This window comes from Streptopelia decaocto, assembly GCF_964273445.1.
Source record: "Streptopelia decaocto genome assembly, chromosome: 6".
Taxonomy (NCBI): Eukaryota; Metazoa; Chordata; class Aves; order Columbiformes; family Columbidae; genus Streptopelia; species Streptopelia decaocto.
Genome location: NC_138660.1, coordinates 12,366,270 through 12,388,521, shown reverse-complemented (window position 1 = coordinate 12,388,521; position 22,252 = coordinate 12,366,270). Strand labels below are relative to the sequence as shown.

Sequence of the window (22,252 nt, the reverse complement as noted above, 5' to 3'; positions counted from 1 at the left end):
CTTCTCTTTATCTATGAATTCTATGCTGAAAAATATTATACTATGCTCTAATAGCTTGAACAAACATCAGAAAGCTACCTTTGACTCCTGGCGGTTTGGTTTGATGTTGTTAGGCTCTCTGTAGCCTACACACTAAAAATTTCTGCTATATTATTGCTCTACCCCAAAGTAGCCCTTTGCTGTACTGATGCAGCTCCAGTTTAGTAGCCTTTATGCAGAGCAGTGCTGATTCAATGCCAGGTGTGACTAAAATTATGCAGAGCTATTCCTTCGGCTTTTAAAACTGACTCTGCTGTGTTTCAGGTGATTTTGGTGAAAAGGAGAAAAGCAGCAACAAAACCAAACAAACAAACCCAAAACAAACAGAAGACCACAACTCAACCCTGAACAAACAAAACCTGAATGAAAATAGGAAGCAAAGGAATTGTACAAACAAAGGTTAAGAGGAAAACCCTAATTTCATGAAGTTCTCCTTCAAATAAGAGCAGATGGGAGACCCATCTGGCCAGGCAGAAATGTGCCAGGCTGTGCATACTGAGAACAAGTCCATGCTCCAAGATCCACCTCCAGCCATGAGCAGTCTTGATACTAGGCTGGTTAACCCAGTAATTAATTAGAAGGGATGTGTTTCAAGAGAGAGTCTTGAAAGCAAAATTAGGAAGGGGAGAAGGTGTTGGACATGCCGGCTGCATCACAGTCAGGACAATCTTTGTACGTGGTGATTTGTGCCAGCAGCAGAAGCATCAACCCTTTGGTCTTTTTACTCACGTGCTTCTCAAGGGAGATTCAGGTAGAAAAAGTTTTGACAGGAATCGTCTGAAAATGGATAGCTCTTATTTTGCACAGAGAAAACTTCTAATCCACAGAACTGCAAATAAAGTCACTACATCTGAAGATTAAAACTTGTGTTCTTGCCAGGTTTTTCCCCCATCTGTCAAATGACTAGACTAAAGTAAACTTGAAATAGATTTTCATTTATTTTTCATCTTCACTGTAATCCAAAGATTGCCCTGCTAAAAGCCTTTCGTAAATCATTTGGTCAGTTTTTCTCAACAAAACAGTCCTTAAGTAATGCTGTATATCAGCCTTGTTTTTGACATTTTCATTTTTTCATCTTGACATCTTCTCTTAAAAATAATACAGTGTTTGTCCTATTATCCTTTTTTTAAACTGTGAGGAGAGAGGAAGAAGGCATCAACTCTCTTCCTATTATGCACATGTTAGTGTGTGGTTTTCTCTCCAAGTTTTTCTTTCAGTCTTACTGCTTGGTGTTAAGAAAACAGATGTGTCAAGAAACTCTGATTGCTACATGAAAACTAGCTGCTAGAAATCACATTGCCTTTTCTCAAAGGTACACATTCTCTATTGAATTCCTTCCCCAATGCAATGGCAATTTAACTCTAAACTGACTGATGTGAAATGTGCCTTTGCTACTATCCACCACATCATTCGTGTTTGGCCTTTATAGACCAAGAAAAAGTCAATAAGATGATTCTATAGATGAAACAAGCAGAAAAAAAATATGCTTCACCAATAGAACAGGTAAATTTTTTTTTCTCGCTAGTACTGTGAGGAAAAGTTGGCTTGTTTGTAGAGGTGCATGTAGTTAGAGTGGCAGAAGCTTTTTCTTAGTTGTCTGTGCCTTCCTATGATAGAGTGTGGTCTTCTATACAAATGCGTTTTGATAGTCAACTACAATTGATTATTAGAGAGGAATTAGGTGATTTATCAGAACTGGAAATTCAGTGCTAAAACAATATGTGCCGCTTTGCAGAGAGACGTGGAGCCAGCACGGGCTGGTGTGGCAGCAAGCTGTGCTGGTACATCCATGTGTTGCTGGTGTGAAGTGACTGCACAGATGCAGTCGCTGAGGTGTTCTTCACCACATTACATATAATGTCAGTGCAATGTGTCAACTAGTATTCAGCAGAGCCATGTATTCAGTTTCTGTGGACTAATACAATACTTTTATCTTCAGTGAATACTGTCAATCAGTAGAGCTGGTGATACAATGTGGTACTAGTCTTACATCTGAGTCTGACATGCTCTGTTCTGTGATCCCAAGTGCTGGTTTAAGAGTTCAGCTCTACTAGAGGCAGCCAAATTCCCAAACCTCAAATTCCTGAATCCTGTGGTAGCTAGGAATCAGGCTTATCATGTTTTCCTGCAATGTGCATGTACAGCTACGCTATGATTTCATTTAAGTGTTATTTGAGGACCTCATGGTGGTACATTTGCCTGCAGCCAACTTTCTATGCTAAAGCACTTCTCCTGGTGCTGTTGTATGGAACCAAGAGATGCATCTTGGATGCACAAAAGCTTGTGGCCTTCCTTGCTCTGGGTGAGTGTTTACCAAAACTGACATACTGAAGAGGAAAAAAGCCCACTTCATTGTTGCAACAAGCTGGTGGAAATATTTGGTAGGCTTGTGAAAGCAGGCATGCAGAAGTACTTTCTCTCAGAGGACAAGAGAGTGGTGGTTTCAGTGCTAGTGGGTATTAATAATTAAATGGAGATGGAGGGTGTTTGTGGTAAGGAGAGCCACCTGCATGGACATGTGAGAGAGGTATGACCTTTCTCCTGAGCTTGGTTTCAGTCTCTTGGTGGCTGGACAGGTTCAGCCCTCTCAGTCCATGAGGAGTTTTCTATCTATTGCCACCAAATGCCTGGCTGGGACTGAGACAACTCTGCCCTGTGCTTGGGGACCCTTCTCCCCTGTGTCCCCTCTGGTCTCTGAAGGACGGAGCACCCTTCTCTCCCTGCCCTGGCCACTCTTTAAAAAGAAGCAACACGCAAAATTACATAATATCTGTGTTATATGGATAAAAGCTGGAGGATGAAGAGGCCAGGGCTGCTTGGTAGATGTAGCTACAAGAGCAGCTGTACCAAATACTCAAATACTGCTTATCAAGGCAAATCTGGCAGAATCCAGAATGCGTGTATTTGGTGGCCATCTGATAAATCATTAGGGATCCCTTCTAATGTAGTTGTCACCATTGAACCAACCAAACAGCTGCAAAGACAGAAAAGCTTCTACTAAATTTATGTGGATCAAGAATGAGACCAAATCCTTTTACACTGAAGGAGGACACCTGACTTGTCTTTGTGCAGTTGGATTTTTGTACAACCAATTGGAAATAAATGCAGTTATGGCATCTAAGGGTGAGGACCTTCAGTGCAAAAAAGAAATCATCTCATGAAGTTTTCATATCGAAACAGACAGGAAGGGAGGAAGTGTGGGTTCCCAAAAAAGGTTTCACACAACGCCTTTTCTCTGTCACTAAAGTGAAATATAACTGCCATGCTAAAAGGTTTTGCAGCAGCAATTTGCTTTGAATTGCAAGCATAAGATAAATGTGCTATATAGGTCTCGATTCCTCAGCTGTGAAGGTGGTAAAAAGGAGAATGTTCTCCAGTCCAGAACAAAAAGATTTTTAGAAAGATCTTGTTTCAAAGCTTCTAAAGCATCTTAACGCAAGTGGAGATACTCTGCATTCCCTGTCTTTTTTGCATAATGTGCTGCCCACTCACTTTCCAGCTGTACATGTGCCACTTTCTTGATCACCAAATTTTCTGATGCCATTAGGACTGCTGTCATGTATCTCAGCTCTTATAAAACAGTTTGATGTTCCTAGACTTTTCCTTCTATGAGGAATTGTATTTCTTCTGGGGCACTTATTTTTTCCAAATATGCTTTTCCTAAATAGGATCCCACCACACATTGTGTAGATGTGTTTTTGCAACGTAGCATCATCAAGGTAAAGGGGAATATAGCCTTTGACCTCAATGGAGGAAGTCTCAGCCCATAAGACAGGAACTATGTCATTGATATATCAACCTGAAAATAACATATGATTTGCAGTTGAGTATTGGAATCCAGAGAGTTGGCTTCTCATTTAAAAAGTAATAAGTTTAAGTTCATAGAAATATTTGAAATACTGCATGAGAAAAAATTATTTTAAGAATACTTCTGGTTTATATTATCCAGAGTATCTCAATGGAATAGCTTTGTATTAATAATATCTCATCTATTATGTATATTGCAATATACCTAACACAATTGCTGAAGTAATTAGATGCTGCTAATTATTCTCTTTCTTTTTCTTCCCTTTTCTGAGGTAAAGAGATTAGGAAAGTAGTTTAGAGCAAAGTATATTTTACGCTACAGACTTCCCACAGATGAGCCGAATCAGCCATTATGTTTCTCATTTTTCTTCTTCTACCTAAAAATCCATGCTCTTCTTGTGCTCTTCTTCTATTGTCTTCATTTTATTGTCCACTGACTGCACTGTATCATACCATCATTGCATTATTTATTTTTTATTATCTAATATTTCACTGGAATTCCATTCTTCAACTTACTCTAATGTAGACCTATTTTAAAGGTGCAGAATAAGGAAGCTAAGGAATGAAGAAGTAGCTGAATATTGAATTATTAGTCTGGAAGTTCTGAATTAATCAGGATTAAAGAGTTCTGACTTATTCTGTCTGTAATACAATGACCAAGTTTTGAGATGCCCTTTTATTTTTTCTGACAGATATTGCATAAAGCTTGATCATTAATAATTATTTTAAACCATTTGTATTTCAAAAGTTGATGGGGAAAAATGCAGAGGATTTAGAATTAAATCTCTGAGGCTTCAGCTGGTTTAGATTTTTTTCACACCGTGCCTCCATAAGAGAATTCCCTCTGTTAAGTCATCACTAAAGCAATCATGTACTACTTAACAGAGGTGCTATATTCTGCTTCATGTGTCTCCCTATGAATTGTGCAAGAGGCATTAGAGAGCCCTGCCTTCCACCAAACGCATAAAAAGGCAGAGTAGAAAAGGTTTTACAGATTTATTACATTCTCCATGCATTGCCTTTCCAGAAGGGAGGGAGAGAATTGGCAGCAGGTTATGCTGTGGAGTAGAATCTGCAAGGACACAGGAAAATCTTTGCTAACTCCTGAAGATTTTTAATAGCTCTGTACAGCAGTCCCCATTATCATGAACATATTTTTCAGGCATTACTTAGAGGAAATGTTAAATAAACTTGTCACAATGTCTGATTCCTCTTTCTCCCCTCAGCATTTACGTTCAGAATTTCAAGATCGAAGGAAGGAGGGCAGAGAGGAAAGCCCAGGGATGCTCTGAGAGGAGGTGGGTAACAAACATTCTTCCAGATGGCAATTCCCATTGCATGCCCCACCACAACCGTGGGCTTCCTGTGGCATGATGGTGATCCTGTTGGGAAGAGGTGGGACTCCTCACCTCTGGTGGGCAGCCTCCTTCCCCTGCTGAGGAGCTTTTTTCCAGAGGAGCCCTGTGGCACCAGCAGCCATGTTGCAGCTGGGCAGGGTCTCTACAAACAGCAGTCTATGTTTAGGCAACTGGATCAAGCCACGTGTCTGTCATTCTTCAAATCTTGCGTGCCATGAGGACCACAGCAGCTGAGAAAGCATTAGTGGAGCATCAAAACCATATTTCCAATAGAAAGTTCCTGTATTATTTGCTCATGTGCAAACAGTAAGACACATGGTGTCAATGGAGGCTAATTTTAGCTTGCTTGGAGGAAAAAAGCAAAATAAACAAAGAAACTGTAAAGGAATATAGAGTCTCATTGAGAAAGTAGTGCATCTCGTGTTTTGAAGGTTCTTCCATCTTCAGTTGTCATAGAGTTCAGCATCACTCTTTCCAATTTCAGGCAAAATTGAATCTCAACGGTTGCTGAGCTGTATACGTGATGCACCGGGGGCTGTTACATGCAACTGCAGCTTTATGGATTTCTCTGTTAGGCCTGGCCCTCTGAAAAGCCGGCATAATTGGGGGGCTGCTCTGCTGAAATGCTGTGCTCTGCTTCAAGATTGTTTTCATTTGGGGCAAAAATCTAACCACTGACATTACTGGGCTGAGCAACATAAGGCCTAAGTACTAATCTGCACTTTCTTAGTCAGTTCTTGACTTTTCAGACCTTCACTGTTTTGCCATCTGCTATAATTGAAAATTGCCTTCTGCAACCAAAGGGAAAATCTAATTTCTCAGCAAGCCATATGGGGTTATTAAGATCATTAAACCCTGGTATGCCATAATGCCTGGGCCAAAAGGACCACAGGGCATGTAAATATTGTGTGATTCATTTTATAGCTTCAGACTGCAAATCAGAAATTATTTTGATGGCTATCTTATGATGAAAAGTGGTGGTCAAGTAGGTTACTGCAGATGTTGCTTGGTGAGGTCAATACATGGTATGTTTGTTTAAGGCTTTGACAGATGAGAAGTGATTTTAATAGGGTTTGATTGTGAAGGGTAAATCTTTTGTATCGGCCTGACAAATGATCGGAATCCAGCTTGTGTCCTCAGTTATGCCAGTGATGCTAAAGACAGCCTTAAATTTTGGTATTAAGAAACGAGAGACAACAATTTCTGCTTTTCAGGAGGACCCAGACTTGGCATATCATACAGGATCTAAAGCTGATGATATAAATGGTGCTCCTTTTCCCTTCTTAAGAATAGGAAAGCTATTGCCCTGAAGATGCCTGTTCTTGAACACTTTAAAACCAAGCTGCTGGAATTTTTCTCTATTTGTCTAGTTGTGATATTTTGTAAGATTTCTTCCTAGCAAAACCCACTTCTATATATTTGATACAATTAGGTGTGAGAATGTTAAAGCTGATTTTTTCGGTTAATAAGGCTTCAGAAATGAATGCAGGAGGTGTGAAATTTACATGAAATTAAAGGAAGAATAGTTCAGTAAATGCAAATAAATGCAGAAATGAATATTTTAATTTGGATTCATGATTAATGCCAAAGGATTACCAGCAAACCATTACAATGTGGTGATGACATAAAACTCAATGGGAATAAAAATTCTATATGCACTAGTTAACTGATGGCAGCAAGCTATTTTTAGGAGGATAGCTTGGAGTAATTTATTTGCTCCCTTTGAAAAATATAGCTATTGATTATATTTCAAGTTTTGTCTTTGTGTTAATTATGCTGCAGAATATTTTTTGCTGGTATACTCTCATATCAGTTCCTGTATTTTACAATGTGACTACCAGCGTCAGTAGATTTATTCCAAGTCTGCAAGTTATTTGATGATTTATATTGAAAATAGGCATTACTGATTGCCACTTTTCTTTGTGCTACATAACTAAATGAGTTACGAATAAATTGTTAAAATTGTATGTAAAATAGACGAGTGAAGATTTTTCCCTACATCAGTTTTCCAGTGATCTCAATCTGACTGCATTTATTTTCTGTGTAGGTCGTGGTTTTCTGTAGGTTAGGGTTTCTGTTTTAAGACAATTGAAACCGAAGCATGTCTGAATGGGCTTTATTTTCTGTAGCACTGGGGTCAGCACACCTTACGATTTTGAAATCAAGATAATTTAAAGAAGGTAAAGCCAAGTGTTTCCTATTCTAATTATATTTATGCTGACCTAATAGCTTCATTGTTTCAGTGTTTTTTGGAAATCACAGAAGAAGAGAGTGATCATTAACACTTTATATTTTTCCAAAAGTTGGGAGCCTAGTCAAAGTTTGTTTATTTTTCGCTTTTCTAACACGGTCTTTAAGAAGTCATGAAAAAATGTGGTTGGTTTTTAGTTTGCAGTCTTTCCTACTTCCAATGCTTTGGCTAACAGAACAATCTACCTGAAAGGAATACAGGTTGTGTCCCTGCTAGATGTGCCCTGGAAGAGCACCTAGTGTTCTCTAACTACTTATGGGCATTCAGATGGCACTTGGAACCAGTCTGAAAGATACACCCCCATGATGCAGATAGTCTCGGGGTAGGTTTAGCTTTACAGACAAAGAATGATTGGGGAAGGAGTGTGGAGGAGCAAGGGTGGGAGAAGACTTCATCATTAAGTCAGAATTCTCAGACTTCCCATGATTTTGCATGTATCTAAATGAACCTGGTGCCATGAGAGCATCGCATTTCTATACCAACACCTTATTCTTCACTACTGTTTCCTGCGCGTTAGGCATAAGCATGTGCCTTCTCTTTTGTTGTAACTACTCTTTTGTAGCTACACTCAAGATGATTGTATGAAAAAATCCTCACCCTGCACTAATTGCATTGTCAATCTTAATATATATCATACAAGGGAAAAAAAGAACAGAAACCTCAATAATGAAGTCTTGCTGGCAGGACAGGCATGCATTTAACAAAAACTATCATTATGCCTGGATGCTAATTAAAGGCAGCACAAACCCAGCAAAAACCTAACTCATCTGAAACTAGCGGGAATTTCATCTCCACCATGTGCAAGTTTTGGTTCTGGCTTCTTTATGCATTGCTGGTGGTGCTGATTTTTGATGTGGATCACAAGTGAGCACATGAGGAATTACGTAATGAAAAATAACTTGAAGCTATCCCTGACCTAATCTGGCTTGAAAAAGATCAAGAGCTCATGGTATCATTACTGTCAGATAAGGCTGAGAATGTTTATATTCATCTGGCTTCAATGTAAGGGTGCCCTAAACTATGTACATGACTCACTTGCATATCCTTACCTGTTGTATAATCAAAGCAGTAAATGTATACATGGCTATTGTGGTTTAATAGCTTGAATTTTGAGAATTAGTCCAATCTATACATCAGAGCCCTTTGTAAGTTGTGTTTTATTGATTCCTGTTTTCTCATTATTAGACTGATTCTCCCTGCACAGGATTTATTCATAGACTTTGTTTAATTTTTGATTTCAGTCTTAGCAGTGTATCTGATCAATATTTATTTTTACCTGTGTGAATGATTCAGAGCATCATCAGGCTTCTTAAGCTTTAAGTAGCAGGTTACAAGCTTTGTCTCAATAAAACTGGCGATACTGGAAATGTCTTCTGGAGATGACTCAAAGGGATGGTCTATAGCAGCACCTTTACTGCAAAGCTGTACAAGAAACAAAACCAATATTTACTAATGTTATAGTACACCTTTTTGTAGCTGATAAATGGAGAAAACTGACTTCTAAGTAAAATACACTCTGACGCTAGTTAGAGTTACGACTATAAAAATCAGTACAAATACATGCGAATGTAATATAAAATGTGGTGTCATTCTCCTGGAAGGGATAGTTGAGAGCAGATAATAAGCTAAAAACAAAAAAGCACTTTTAGGAGATAAACTATTTTTCACTGTTTTCAGAAATAAAGGCTCAACTTCAGACTCCCCAAATCCATGACCATTTTGAGACAGAGGTCGAAGGAGGAGTCTCAGATGGTTGTTATTTATTTCAGTAAGGCAGTGGTGAGCTCTGCCTTAGGCTCTGCTGCCTTAGTCTCACGGGTAGGACAGCAGAGTGTGATACAAGGCAAGGAAACCAGAAATTTTCCCCCTCATTTACTGGAAGGACTTTTCCTTCCTGGAAACTGCCATAGGAAGTAACAAGGATGAGATCAAACACCTTTTAAATCTTCTTGAGTTGTACAGAATAAAAAATTATCTTCCTGATAGATAAATTACCTGCTGTTCATCACATCCAGTGACTTTCCCATCAAATAATGTTCTATTTCATAATGTGGATCATTAGAATTGGGTAACCCACAACTCCTTAAAGTTTCAGAGAATCCTCAGCACTGGCAGAGGTATGATCCTGGGCAGGACAACCTTCAGTCCTCAAATATTTGTTTCAATAATCTACAGGCCACCAGATTTTGTAATGCCAAAGTGTAGTAAAAATTAACTTTAAATTCTTAAGAAAATTCAACTGTAAGCAATTAGATACAACTGTAAACAAATAGATTAAGTGTAAGAGCCTTGTCTTTAAGGACAATAACTAATGAAAATGCAATCAAAGGTCCTTTGCTTGGCTGAACATCCCTAAGAGGTTTGTTTAATGTGCAATGATTTCATCTGACTAGGTGACTTCATTGTGATTCAGCTTTAAAAGTAGATTTCTAATGAAGATTAACAAATTAATATTTATCTAGGCTGTGTGCCTAAACTGTCAGATCACACAAAGACCAGTGCTGAGGACCCTTATGACACTGATGTGCAACTGCAGCCTCATGTGGATGAACGCAGCTTCTGCTTTAAATGGGTATATCCAAGGAACTTCCACGTGAGTCCGATTTGCCAGTCACCTAAGCTTTAAAATAGAATGAGGAGGCTCTGGACTGTTTGTATGGCTCTTCATCACTAATAAGTTTAGTTATAGTAATTAGTTTATTGTGCCTATGTATTTAAAAGCCAGCGGTTGATTTTTAGGAGGTGCCATTTCAACTCAGCGGTTTGCGATCTCCTTAGAAGATAAACTCTGTCAAGAAAAGAGCTCTTCTATCTATGTATGCATCCTCCTCTGTGAGATCCTTCAAAGCAAAAAGGATTATAGATCCACATCCACACTTAGCACCCACAAAGCTAACCCTATATGTAAGATTTTTGTGCATTGGTTAGAGATTGACTCAATTGTTTAGAGACAAGAAGGGTCATTCAGTGAATTGTGCCCCCAGTTCAGGTGTGATAAATATCTTCTCTTTCACATCCCTTCTCTGCTGAGTAAAGTTACACAGTGTATATAATAACACCCATACATTTAGGATTTTCTATCATCTTGTTATCAGTAGAAGTTATAAATCAGAGAATTCAACACTTTTAACTTTGCTCATGGTGCCATATATATCTGCTGAAGTATCTCTATGGATAAGACATGCTATGTGTAGCTAAAAGACCCAGAGAATTATGTTCACATCAGTGAACATAAAAGTATCATCAAGTTTTTCTGCAATAACACTTTTGAGCTGAATTTGCCATGCTGTGACCTCTGTTAAATTTACGGGAATGAGAGATTTGAGGCTATTTCTTGGATTTTCAAGTTCTTGAATGATTGTGAGAAGAAAAGAATCATTTAGGGATCTCTTCAGTATCAAGTGCTGCAATTCAGAGTTTCCTCAAGTCTTACTGCTGATAGGAAGAGTTATGTCTAGACCTGCAGAACCCCTCAGTTATCTTTGACAAAAACCAAGACATGAGTCTCTGTAAACCATATCTGAACAGATAAGGATTCAGAAAATATGTTTCAATACAGTGAAGATTGGGTTCTGCCAGGTCTTCTCTAAGGCATCTCAGAGTAAGAGTTCAAAGTAACAAATAATAACTCAATCTTTAATCTCACAAAAATCAGAGTAATATTTTAAAGGATGTGCCTGTGTCTGGGACTATCTAGGCTGCATCATTTTTTTAGACCCAAGCTCTCTCCTGATTTTTATGTAGCATTTCTGCAGTGGATAAATGTGTTTGAGATGGACTCCTCCACACTAATTCCATAGTAATAACAGCAACATGCACCAGAAGTAACATTTAACTTAATTTTACAGAAATGGTTCCTTCTGTACTAAGCAGCAAGGTTATGAATATACAAAATAGCCCTAGCATCTCTTATTAGTGAGATGCACAATTAAATGTACTGGCTGATATGAGGGATGTTTTTGGTAGCAATATAGGCACCACTGGAAAAGGTTTATGTCGGGTGAACCATCTTGGTACAGACTGACAAGCATGTCATCATTTGCCAAGCTCTGATGGAGATGATACCTTTTTGTGTGTGTTTCATCACCCTTTCCTGTATTTTGCTGGCCTTTCTGATAAAAGGACTTATCTATGCATCAGGAGAAGGACTTTTCTTGTGTTGTCTGGTCTGCCACTGAATATTGAGTCTGCCTGAGTGGTTTTTGGGGGGTTGAGGCAAAGATAGTGCCAGAAAGCATCTGAGAAAGCTCATTTGGGGAAGTTCCCAGAGGAGAAGTGAGTCAGGAAAGAGACAGTGAGCTGGGATTTTGCAGTACAGGTGGGGATGTGGAGAGGAGTTGTAGAAAGACTCACATCTGAGTTTCAAAGGGGAAGAGAAAAAGGAAAATTTCCTAGGGATCCAAAGGAGCCTCTGTAGCTACAGATTGTTGTAACTTTGGGAAACCCTGCTGGACTGAGAGCAAGGCAAGAAGAAAGGCTGTGCCGTGCACAGATATAATGAGCGGGGAGGAGAATTGTTTGCAATTTTCATGTTTTACCCAGCAGAACCGAGTTTTCCTTATCTTGCCATAATCTACAGCCCAGTAAAACTACCTCTGAAGATCAAAAGGGCTGTTAGTGTTTTTGGAGTAAAAGGTAACAGCAGCTCCATCTTGCTCCTCTGAATACCTTAAGCTCCTATCACAAGGACATTCAAATGTAGATGTGGGCTTCTGGAAGTCGTTACATATTGTACCATTGAGGGTTTCTTATTCCAGAAACAGAATGTTATGGAATTTCGTTTTAATTCCAAACTGGGAAATACGGGGGTTCATATTACCTAAGACTTTGAACTTTTGGTCTGCAGAAATATTGCCAATATCTTAAAGGTTATTGAGGCTATGAAATTGGAGTAAACAACTTAAACATTGGAAGCTTTACAGCCAATCTGGGGTTAAAAACCTGCAATGTACCACTTTATGTCCTTTACCATCAAACTAACAGTATTTCTAACTTTCAGACTTAGTCTACCTGAGAGTACCCCTGTCAGTAGATAGGAATATTTTTTCCGGAAATAATACTGAATGTTAAGAATCCAGCCAAAGCTTATTTATATTATCATGGGGCCCTTGTTACAACTGGAAGCTGTCATGCAGATTTTGTGTATGTGTATCACACGTCCTTTAGAAGACTGCTTTGTTATCCCGTCCAAAGAGTTACCAAGTATGTATATGAAGTGTAAGGAATGAAACAGTTACCTGCAATTTTTGTCTTAGTGGTGAATGGAGACTAATTATCTTTCACTGATAAAGAAGGTTTATCTTACCATGTGTAGCACCCTATAAATATATTGCTGAAACCAGAGTTTTATAAATGTTTGTGATAAAGTACTTTGTCAGAGGTCACAGAACAAGTCTGTGACACTGTGAACTTAGCATAGATCTTGTTCTGGTATTAAGGCTTTAATCCTGGCAGTAGCAAGCAAGGAAATTTTATGAGTAAAGACCTCCCAGGCATTGACTAATAAGAAAGTGAGGAAAAGGTCCCCCCAAACCCACCATGACTTTGGTAAAAGACCAGTAGAAACACTGATTGTTAAGGCAGCTTCCCGGTTAGCATGTGTGTTATTTGGAAAAATAAAATTAGAGCTCTGGTGATTTGTACATCTGCACATTTGCATTGCTGCCAGCACTCTCTTCACTGAAAACAAGGTGAAATGTTTGAGTGTAAGAAACTGGCTATGGTAACAGTTTACTAATCGCTACTGTAGGTTTGGTGTCTGTTAAATTGAGGAATACAGTTTCTCTTAAGATGCCCAGTAGATATCCATCTCCATGTGTGGATATAGATACATATTTGATAGCAAATTTAGCTTGGGACAACAGGTAAACTGGGTCAAATAGTGTGTGTCAATGAGATTTTTTGCAACTTCCATGAGATCACTCATGCTTTCCTCTGCCGTACTGAAAGGGTTAAGCATAAGTGTGACTACAGTAGTAACTTGCTAGCCTTGCTGGAGCTGATTGCCTTGTTTTATTTTGTTTGTTGTTGTTGTTAGTAGAGGAATGTTTTGTCATGCCTCTCCATTTTAAAGATTACTTTGTGGGTTTCCCTGGAGTGATTTTGAGAGTGGCTAATCAGAGGGACAAACCTGAAAAGGCAAGAAATATTTAATTAGTGTCTTGCCTTCTGACTAGCCAGCAGTCCTAACCAGATGCCTTCACTTCAGAGACATCCAAGTAATCAGCCTGGTAACGTCACTGCATTGCACATCAGGCACCTGGCAAGTTGAACACTAACTACATCCCAGAAAATGTCTGCTAAGGAAGCCTACATCTGAAAATAACTTTCAAAGCCTGATAGCAAGCCTCACACAGGGCTGAAAACAAACTGCTCTTTGCATGTTGTGCTGTATTCCAGTCCTTACAACTGCTAGGCACTACCAAAAATACCGTAGGAAACTGATGTAACAAAGAACCAGTTAATAGCAGTTTTGTCTCAGTGGAGAGAGGAAAAAAAATCAGTATGGAGAATAAAAAGAGAGAGGATATTCTCTCAATAATATGTTTTCACGTAGCATAACTTTCCAGCTCCTATTTGGAGTCATACTGACATCTTGGTATGCAATTTCAGTCAGCAGAGCAGGAATTGTATATAAACCCCCTGTCTTTATTGCTAATGAGATTTGTGTAAATAACTGGCTAGAAAACATATTGAAAATATATAATTCACTGCTAAATATGAATGTAGGTGCCAGGTAGAGAACAACTAAATTTACTAGGTTTCCTGCAATGTGCTCTGCAATGGATAATTCAAATAATATGTATGATATTTTTGGCATATTAGCTGCTCTATGCAGAGTTACCACTGGATTCTGTAATAGCAGATATGTCCTGTGCACACATTACTATCTTGGGGATATTATTGGTTACACAGTATTGGCAGAGAGCCTAATATACTTCACATAATAAGTTTTGAGAAATGATCCCTATTTCTATTCAGAAAACCACTATTTGGCAGAAAAGCCTGGATCTGGTTAAGTATTGACTCCACCAGATGAACTGAATAGACTGTTTGCCTTCACCATGGGGTCTGCTGGGGTGGGGTTCTGGCTGCTCCCCCCAAGTTTCCATTTGGTTTGTCTTAAGCTCTGTCTTTGTCTAGGTTTAAATTCCTTCTTTGGCTACAACCAGCCCTTTTTGCAAAAACCAGAGGTACATGGAAGGGATTTGGTGGCCAGGTGGGGCAGAATGTTAGAGAAGTTCAAAGCTAAATTTTATGTTCCCCAAAGGATGACAGATTTTGTGAATTGTGTTCTGGCCTTTCAGGAGACAAGATCTCTTTGCAAAAACAAGATTTCAAGTGCCCACAGACTTCAGAGGATATAGGGTTTTAGTTTGTGCTTTTTTTCATGGATTCTGCTTTATAAAAATAAACTTGATTTGAATCTTTCCCTCCTACAGAAGCTAATGACGTTCTCTGCAGCACTCCTAAGCTGAAGTCATTCCTGTTTATTGGCCTGACTTCAGATAAAGCCTTTACCCGCCCCCCCCCACCCAGTGCAAACTTAGGGGTCTTTCTCATATTATAAATAATTTGGTTCAGAATCATTAAATGAGGAACAAAGGTTTTGGAAAAATATCATCTGTTTGACTTCAGCTTAATCTGTGTGCTGTGCTATAAATCTGTGCCTCTTGTTACCAATCCCTATTTTATGGAGTGTTCCCTTTGTCAGTATTGCCAGGGTGAGAGGAGTAGTCACAGAAGAAGAAGAAAACAAAATGCCAGAGCTCTGTAATGAAACATACATTGTGGAATCAATATACTACAATAGTTTCCAAGCAGCTTTATATTCTGTACAACATACTGAAATCTCCTTTACAGATTGCCTTTGTAATACCAAATCTTTCAGTCCTCCACTGTAAGTCCATCAAAGATCCAACCAAACTAAGGATGGTGTAAATATTCCATGTAAAAACCAAAAAATCAGACGAAGTCAAAACTGATACCACTACCACCTCATGATAGGCTTGTAGTTCAAGATGCCTATTGGACTTCAAATCAGGAGCATCAGTCTGTTGATAATGTTCACAGGAGGAGCTGACCAAAATGAATGTGTTTTGGAGGCAACTGTCAGCTGGTGTGATGTGACTATATTGTAGAAAGATTTTGAGAGCTGTCATGATTGCTTGGAAAAAGCAATATAATTTCAGGCCAACTAATTTAATCCCTTTGCCAAGAGATTTGCTACCACTAAGTCCAAACACAGAGATATCTCACTAGCACTTTTATTAAAGGCAAACTATGTGAAAGGCTCACTCCATTTTGACGGACAGAATTATTAGGGAAAAGCAATAATTTGCTGATGCCTTATGTTCATACAATTTTTGGATACGACATTAAGGTTAGCTGCGAGGTCAGCTCTCCCCTATCTCCCCACCTCAGGATGGTGTGGATTTGGCAAACTCCACCAAGAATCCTTTCAGCAGTATTGTCAGTGTTAAAAACACAGCACATATCCCTGCCTCAGGAATAAACAGAAATAAAGCTCTTCCCTAAAGTAACCTAACCAGAATTCATTCCCCCCTACTTTTTATTGTTTCGTTCACCTCTGTAAAGCTTTTCAGCATTTATATTCATTTTACCCTGTCAAAGCTGAACAGGAGTAAGATAACAAATGGTTCTGGTAGCAGCTGTCACCACCTACTGTCTGTGTATGCCTGTGTGAATCTCTAAATGGAAATAAAGTACTTTAATAACACATTTTCTCTAAACTGTCCTCATGGATAAAGTTACTCTCAAATCAGTCCATGAATGCTTTCCAATTCAGTGCCCACTTCAGCCTGCATCTCTGCCTCTCCTCTGCAGAGTCTATATAGGTACGTAGCAATATGATTTAAAGACATTTCAGATAGAAAATTCTTTAACAGCATACATTCTGTGCCTGCTGCTCGCCTGTATTAGCTGCTTTTGCTGTCTGAACAATCTCCTCACTTGCCTAATTTTCTTGCTATAAATTAATCCAACTGTCACTGCATTTGTGTCACTGTGTTGGCTCTAGCCAGGAAGCACCTAGAGTCACAAATTAGCCACAAATTGCTCTGCCCTCCCTGTTCCTGTACAATACCTTCCAGGAGCAGATGGCAGCTGGGAGGATAAACACTTCCAATTTCTTAAGGGCCCTTAACATAAACCTCACTTAAAGATGGGCTCTGAGACACCACTTTGCATTCAGAGACAAGAGGCAGCATCACATGTTGGGGTTTATCTGCTATTGGTATCACGATGCATGTGATACATGTGGGGAGCTGTGGGGTTCAGGGACCTAGAGAATTTTTTTCCTTGTGTTACCTGCTGAGGAATATACTACAGGGACCTTGTCTCTGTTTCTCAGTGTTTTTAAAACGTGGTTTGCATGTGTTTAGGTCAATGAGGCTTTTGATTGTAAGCGACAATCAAATATACTGCTTAATGTATACAAAGTATGGAGAAAATATTTGGTCATTTTGAGCACCTGTCACCTACAGGTAAATAATTCAATAGCATGTGAGGAAACCAATTAGAGTTAATTAGAAATTGGCTGATCTGTTTTGGCACAAAAATTATTAGAAAATATGGTCTGTCCATTCTGGAATAGGGATTTTGCTCCTGTATATACACATGAGTGAGGAAATACGTTGTTTTATGGTCAACACATAGTATTCCGTTGAGGAAAAAAGCATTTTGTAAGCCAGATATGTAACAGCAGTCCAGGCAGGAAGAATGGGGGCACAAATCCTTATAGACAAATAGCCATGCAGTTCCTCAGCTTTATTTCACGGTGACAAGCATGCTGGAAATGTCTAGAAGATTAATAGATTCAAATTCAATGATCAAAAAATGGGACCATGTCCAAATGGATCATTATAACAGATTCCCACTCTGTCCCATAAGCCAGATTTGAGCCATCTGTAGGCTTCATATTCCTGGTCTAAAATCTTCTGCAGCCATAAAAGACAATAAGTATCAATAGAGAAAAAAAGAAAATCAATTTCTTGGTTTTGCAGCCTAAAAATGCAGTGATGGGACTGTAGGGAGAGAAAACCTGCTGATTATCAGGTGGGTTTTGTGTGCTTTTTTTTGTTTTGTTTTTGGCTTTTTTAATAAGCAAGTTAAATGAGTAGGCTGCATTTAGGAAATTACTTTGTTATTAGAGGTTAAAAGTATATTTCTAGACATTAAAGTGAGCATCTCGCACTCAGGCTTTGGGGGACCAGTGTCTGTCATCTTTGATGTTCTCTGTCCAAGACCTGGTGTAGTCCCAGGATGTTTCTAGAGGACCTGTGTTGATGATAGGGATAGATAACTTATGAGTCTGATTTTTTAGCTCCAGACTTGGTGCTAAAAATAAATATATAACCTTTCCTGTGCTGTCCTTTGAGGACTTTCATGGTGGTAAACTGTTTCTTGTCCTTGCACAACTCTTCATGGTGAGAGGGGACAGGGAAAACTCTATAAAGTCCCACTTTTCACCCCTTTCGTTCCTGTGGATGATCAGGAATTCCAGTCTTCGTGGTCTATAAAGCAAGGGGAAGAAAAGCTGTCTGTCATTTTTCTAATGTGCTCTGCCAGTGGGTAGAGTACTTAAAATGAGCCTCTTTGCACATAGGTATTTATATAGTAAATGCTCATTTTTTGTTTGTCATGTTACAAAATTGATGGCAGGCTAGGTTGAACCATGCTGCCTGATCCTATATTGGGACATAATTATGTCCACAAGGCACCAGTGCCACAGCCACTTTCAAAATATTTCCTTTTTGCAGTTATTGTTGCTTGGAAGAGACAGCGTGGTCTTGACAAAGCCTTCTCTATAAGCAGTGAATCACAAGCCAATGAGCCACAGGAAAGGTTAATCTAAAACTCAAGGTGTGCAAAAAAGATGGCACTAATGTTTATCTCCCTGCCATAGGAACGGTGCCTATAATAGCCATCTGTGGAAAATGGAGATATTCCAGCTTGTGGAAGGCACTACAACAGCACTCTGGTGAATTAATCACATGCTGTTTGAGGCCTTCGCCTCACACGTGGGATGCATTTCGTGTCTCTGAGATATTCTACGCCGAAAGCTGTGTGCAGAGATACAGTGGACTGCTTTCGGTGTGCGCCAGTCATGAACCTTTCTCATTTATTTTTTAATCACAGGGGGAGGATTACTCTCAGAACAACAGGGTCTGAAATTTAAGTTTGTGCAGGTTTTAAACAGGCTGATGTTTCTGAAGTCTTTTATGCTCTCTGATATTAGGGGATTAGCTTGAGACAAGATCTTTCGATCCTCATAAAGGTTTAATGTTATTTTGTTGCTAAGCTGTTAATAATTGGCTAGAGATTTTATAGATATACATATGTGGCTTCCACCAAGGTTTCAAGCTAAAGAGTGATTTCTTGTACCCTTCATATCCAAGTCCAGATGTTCAAGTCCTATTTCCCTATATTCTAGCAGATGGATGCCAGAAATTTAGGGAAATATACAGTGGTTTTCACTGTAGTATATATAATATATTTATTATTGAGCTAGGAAGTAGAAGAGTGAGGGCTATTGCCCCAATTTCTTCTGCTATTTTCTTCATTATCAACAGAAAATACTTGATTCTTAAGCTTTAATGGTGACAGTTCTCCAAGGGAGTGTTATTTTTTCCCTCTCCCAGGCCAACTATAATGCAGCTGACTAACACCAAGTCCCTCCTGATTAATTTAATGGTAGTTAAATAGTGCAGAAATAGTGAGAAGCCACCATTTCTTCTGATGAGACTGCCTTCCCGGTGTCTGTGGTAATCAGCAGCATGCTGTCCAACACGTACAAGTCTTTAAATTAAACAAGCATTTCAATTTTCCTTTCTGACAAATAATTTTCCTGTTTTTTTTCAATCCAATAAATTCAATGCTAGACTTTCAGAACTGTCTGTTATTTGCATATCTGAAAAACAACATGATTTAAATAATGATGATACCACATGAATATATAGATGAATCTAGAAAAATTTTGGCTTAAAGAGGAGCCAAGAAGTGCATGATATTTGTGATATGTAAGGTAGCACTAATTTATACTATAGAAATTTAATCCTATACGTGTAGTTTTCTGGATCAGTCTTTAACTCAAAATGTCGTAATGTTGGACTAAAAACCTTAATTTACTTAAATCTGAAAAATGACTGTAACCGTTTTTACACCGGAAACCATAACTTTGAATTTTCATGTTACATATCACATCTCTTCACCTATATGGGACAAACAACCACACTTCCAATCACAGAACAGACAAAATGGAGACAATGCAGAGAAAAGCATAAAAAATTATGCAGAAGTTTATAAAATGTGACCTGGAAGGAAATACTATAATGATTGAATTTACTTAATTTAGAGAAAACTGAGAACAGGTATGCTAAGAGGTTGCAAGTAAAGAACTAATGTGGTGGTTAATTGCTCTTCATGTCAAACAAGGATACAAAACCCACAATGGGCTATTTTGCACCATAGAAGACTGGGAGAAACTTTCTGTCAGCTTGCTGATAGAAATGAGAAGTCTGTCTCACTGTAGATTTTTAGAAACAGAGTACAGAAGTGTCTTTTAAGGGATATTTTGGGTTTTGCTTCTGAGGAGAGATGGATTAAGAGACTGCTGAGAAGCTCCAGCTCTACAATTCTGTGATTTCCCAATCAGTCTGCCCACAATCCCAGGAAAGAATTCTTTAATCTCTGCTTATTCTTTCACCAGTTTGTCTATGAGTTAGCCTTTCCATTTCCTCTTAGGGGGAGACAAGTACTCCTTTCTCCTCAAGTGACAAGTGTTTTTTATCCCCATCACAGTTCATTTCTGAGTGTAGGACGAAAAAAAAGCATGAGGATGGCACTTTGTAATTTTACTCACTCACTGCTATAATATTCATTGTTTTAAAATAAAATACCTTCAATATTGTAAGAAAAAATAGGGATAGGATATTTACTTGTCAACTGCAAACCTTTCTTGTTTTACAAATGATTTGGATTAAGTTTGGCAGTATGGTACTGAAACAGGTGCAGTTGGACCCTTTTTCAGGATGTCAAGTGCATAGCTGAAGTGATTGAGGTCAGAGCAAAGATAAAACATTACTGAGAGTCCAGACTCCAGCTTGCAAGCCTTCTATTCTAATCACCAACCATATTCCTGGAAAATGAAAGTATCTTTTTTCTTTCTTCCCTTTTTATTTGAGAAGCAGACACTGGCCTTTAAAATGCTTACAGCTACTAAGAGTGCCATTTTTGTATCATGGAGAAAGTCAAGCCCTCATCTGCACAGTAAATGTTAGCAGTTGGGTTAATTGTGAGGATATAGGGCATCTTTCAAGGTTTATAAGACAGCTATGTGCTTGGAGATACTGTTTTCAAAATGCTCTAATGCTACCTCTTTGAAAGCAGCCTTTGGCTGCAGAGTGCTACTATTTAACAGGTTTAACATTACTAAAAATTGAGAGGCCGATGCCATTATTAAATTTTGTTCTTCACACAAGCAAACAGTTTATCATAGTCTGTTCCCAGCAATTGTAATCCAATTTTTGTTATCTTACTTTGTTTAAAAAAAAAAAGAGAGAGAAAGATACTGTACATCAATCTGATAAAAACGTTTAAATAACTGGGGCTTTTTTGTGATTATGTTGGTTTTATAGCAGCATTATGGAAACACGACAGGGTAACTAAAATCTGATTACGTCTAAGTCCTCGCCCATTATGTGATTATTATGAACCATGACTTCTGCTGGCACATTATGAATTACATGGTCATAATACAAGGGATTTCCAATATAATTAACTGAGATTAGCAGCACTAGAGAAATCTGGGAACAATGATACAACTTTGAACAGTCAGTTTTACTGTAAATGCTGTTAGCTCTGGCTTCCAGGAAACAGGAGGCTGGTGGACGTAACCGTGACCCACCTGCTGGGGTTTCCTACACCTGCCTTCTCTTCCCTCTCCCTGTGAAATTAATTGCAACCTTGCCAGAGTGCTAGGAATGCATATTTTTTACTCTTTTCTTCTCATTTTATACTGATAAAGCTCAAGGCTCACTAAGATTTTTTTTTAAATGTTGAAGGTCTTTAGATACCTCCTATTTTTTGGGAGGAAGGGGGGAGGGTGGCTCAGCCCAAAACTGGAAAGGTAGAAAGGGCTCTACTTTTAAAAACATAGGAATAACTACTTATTGAAAAAGAGACTGTTGAAGACAGCTCAAGTCTGAAAGTTTGAGCACTTCAAGGCAGAAAGTAATTAAAATCACAGATCAGTTTCAAAGATCATAGTCAAGGTCATCCTGTTTCTTTAGTATCTCAGGCAGGCAAGAAGTCTGTCTTTCCACGCACAAAAAAACCCCAAACAAAACACACACAAACAAAAACAAAAAAGCAAATCATAACAAAAAACCCCAACAGCTTTTGAACTCTGAGCTGCTGCAGAGAAAGCCATTTATGTCCAGAGGATGTTGCTCACCACTGGACATGTCCCTTCTCGTACAGAAAGAAAAAGATTCCTACACAGATCCAGTGTTCATCTTCTGGCTTTGGAGAAAGAAGGGGAACAGACTGCATGATGGAAATGTTGTAGGGAAAGCAAGATAATAAACTGAACCTTTTGCTTAACCAAAGAATTAAATGTTTCACATTGTAGTGGATGGAGAGCTGGGGCAGGGTGGCAACTCCCCTGATTATTGAGATACTGTTTGTCCCTGATAGAGGTGGGTTTAAAAAGAAAAGCATTTTTTTTTTTCCCCCACCCTATGGGACTTTAAATGCCTCTATATGTAAATACAAC

The 22,252-nt window shown here is 38.7% G+C and overlaps 1 protein-coding gene across 1 annotated transcript in view; it reads right to left on the bottom strand.

Moving 5' to 3' along the window:
* Positions 1-22,252, bottom strand: part of SPATA16 (spermatogenesis associated 16) — a gene marked incomplete at both ends in the record, with an annotated part of 95,285 nt that overhangs the window by 55,170 nt on the left and 17,863 nt on the right. Inside the window, one exon of the mRNA XM_082055296.1 lies at positions 8,732-8,877. Within this exon, the coding sequence (XP_081911422.1) occupies positions 8,732-8,877 (146 nt within the window). The remainder of the gene's footprint in view (positions 1-8,731; positions 8,878-22,252) is intronic.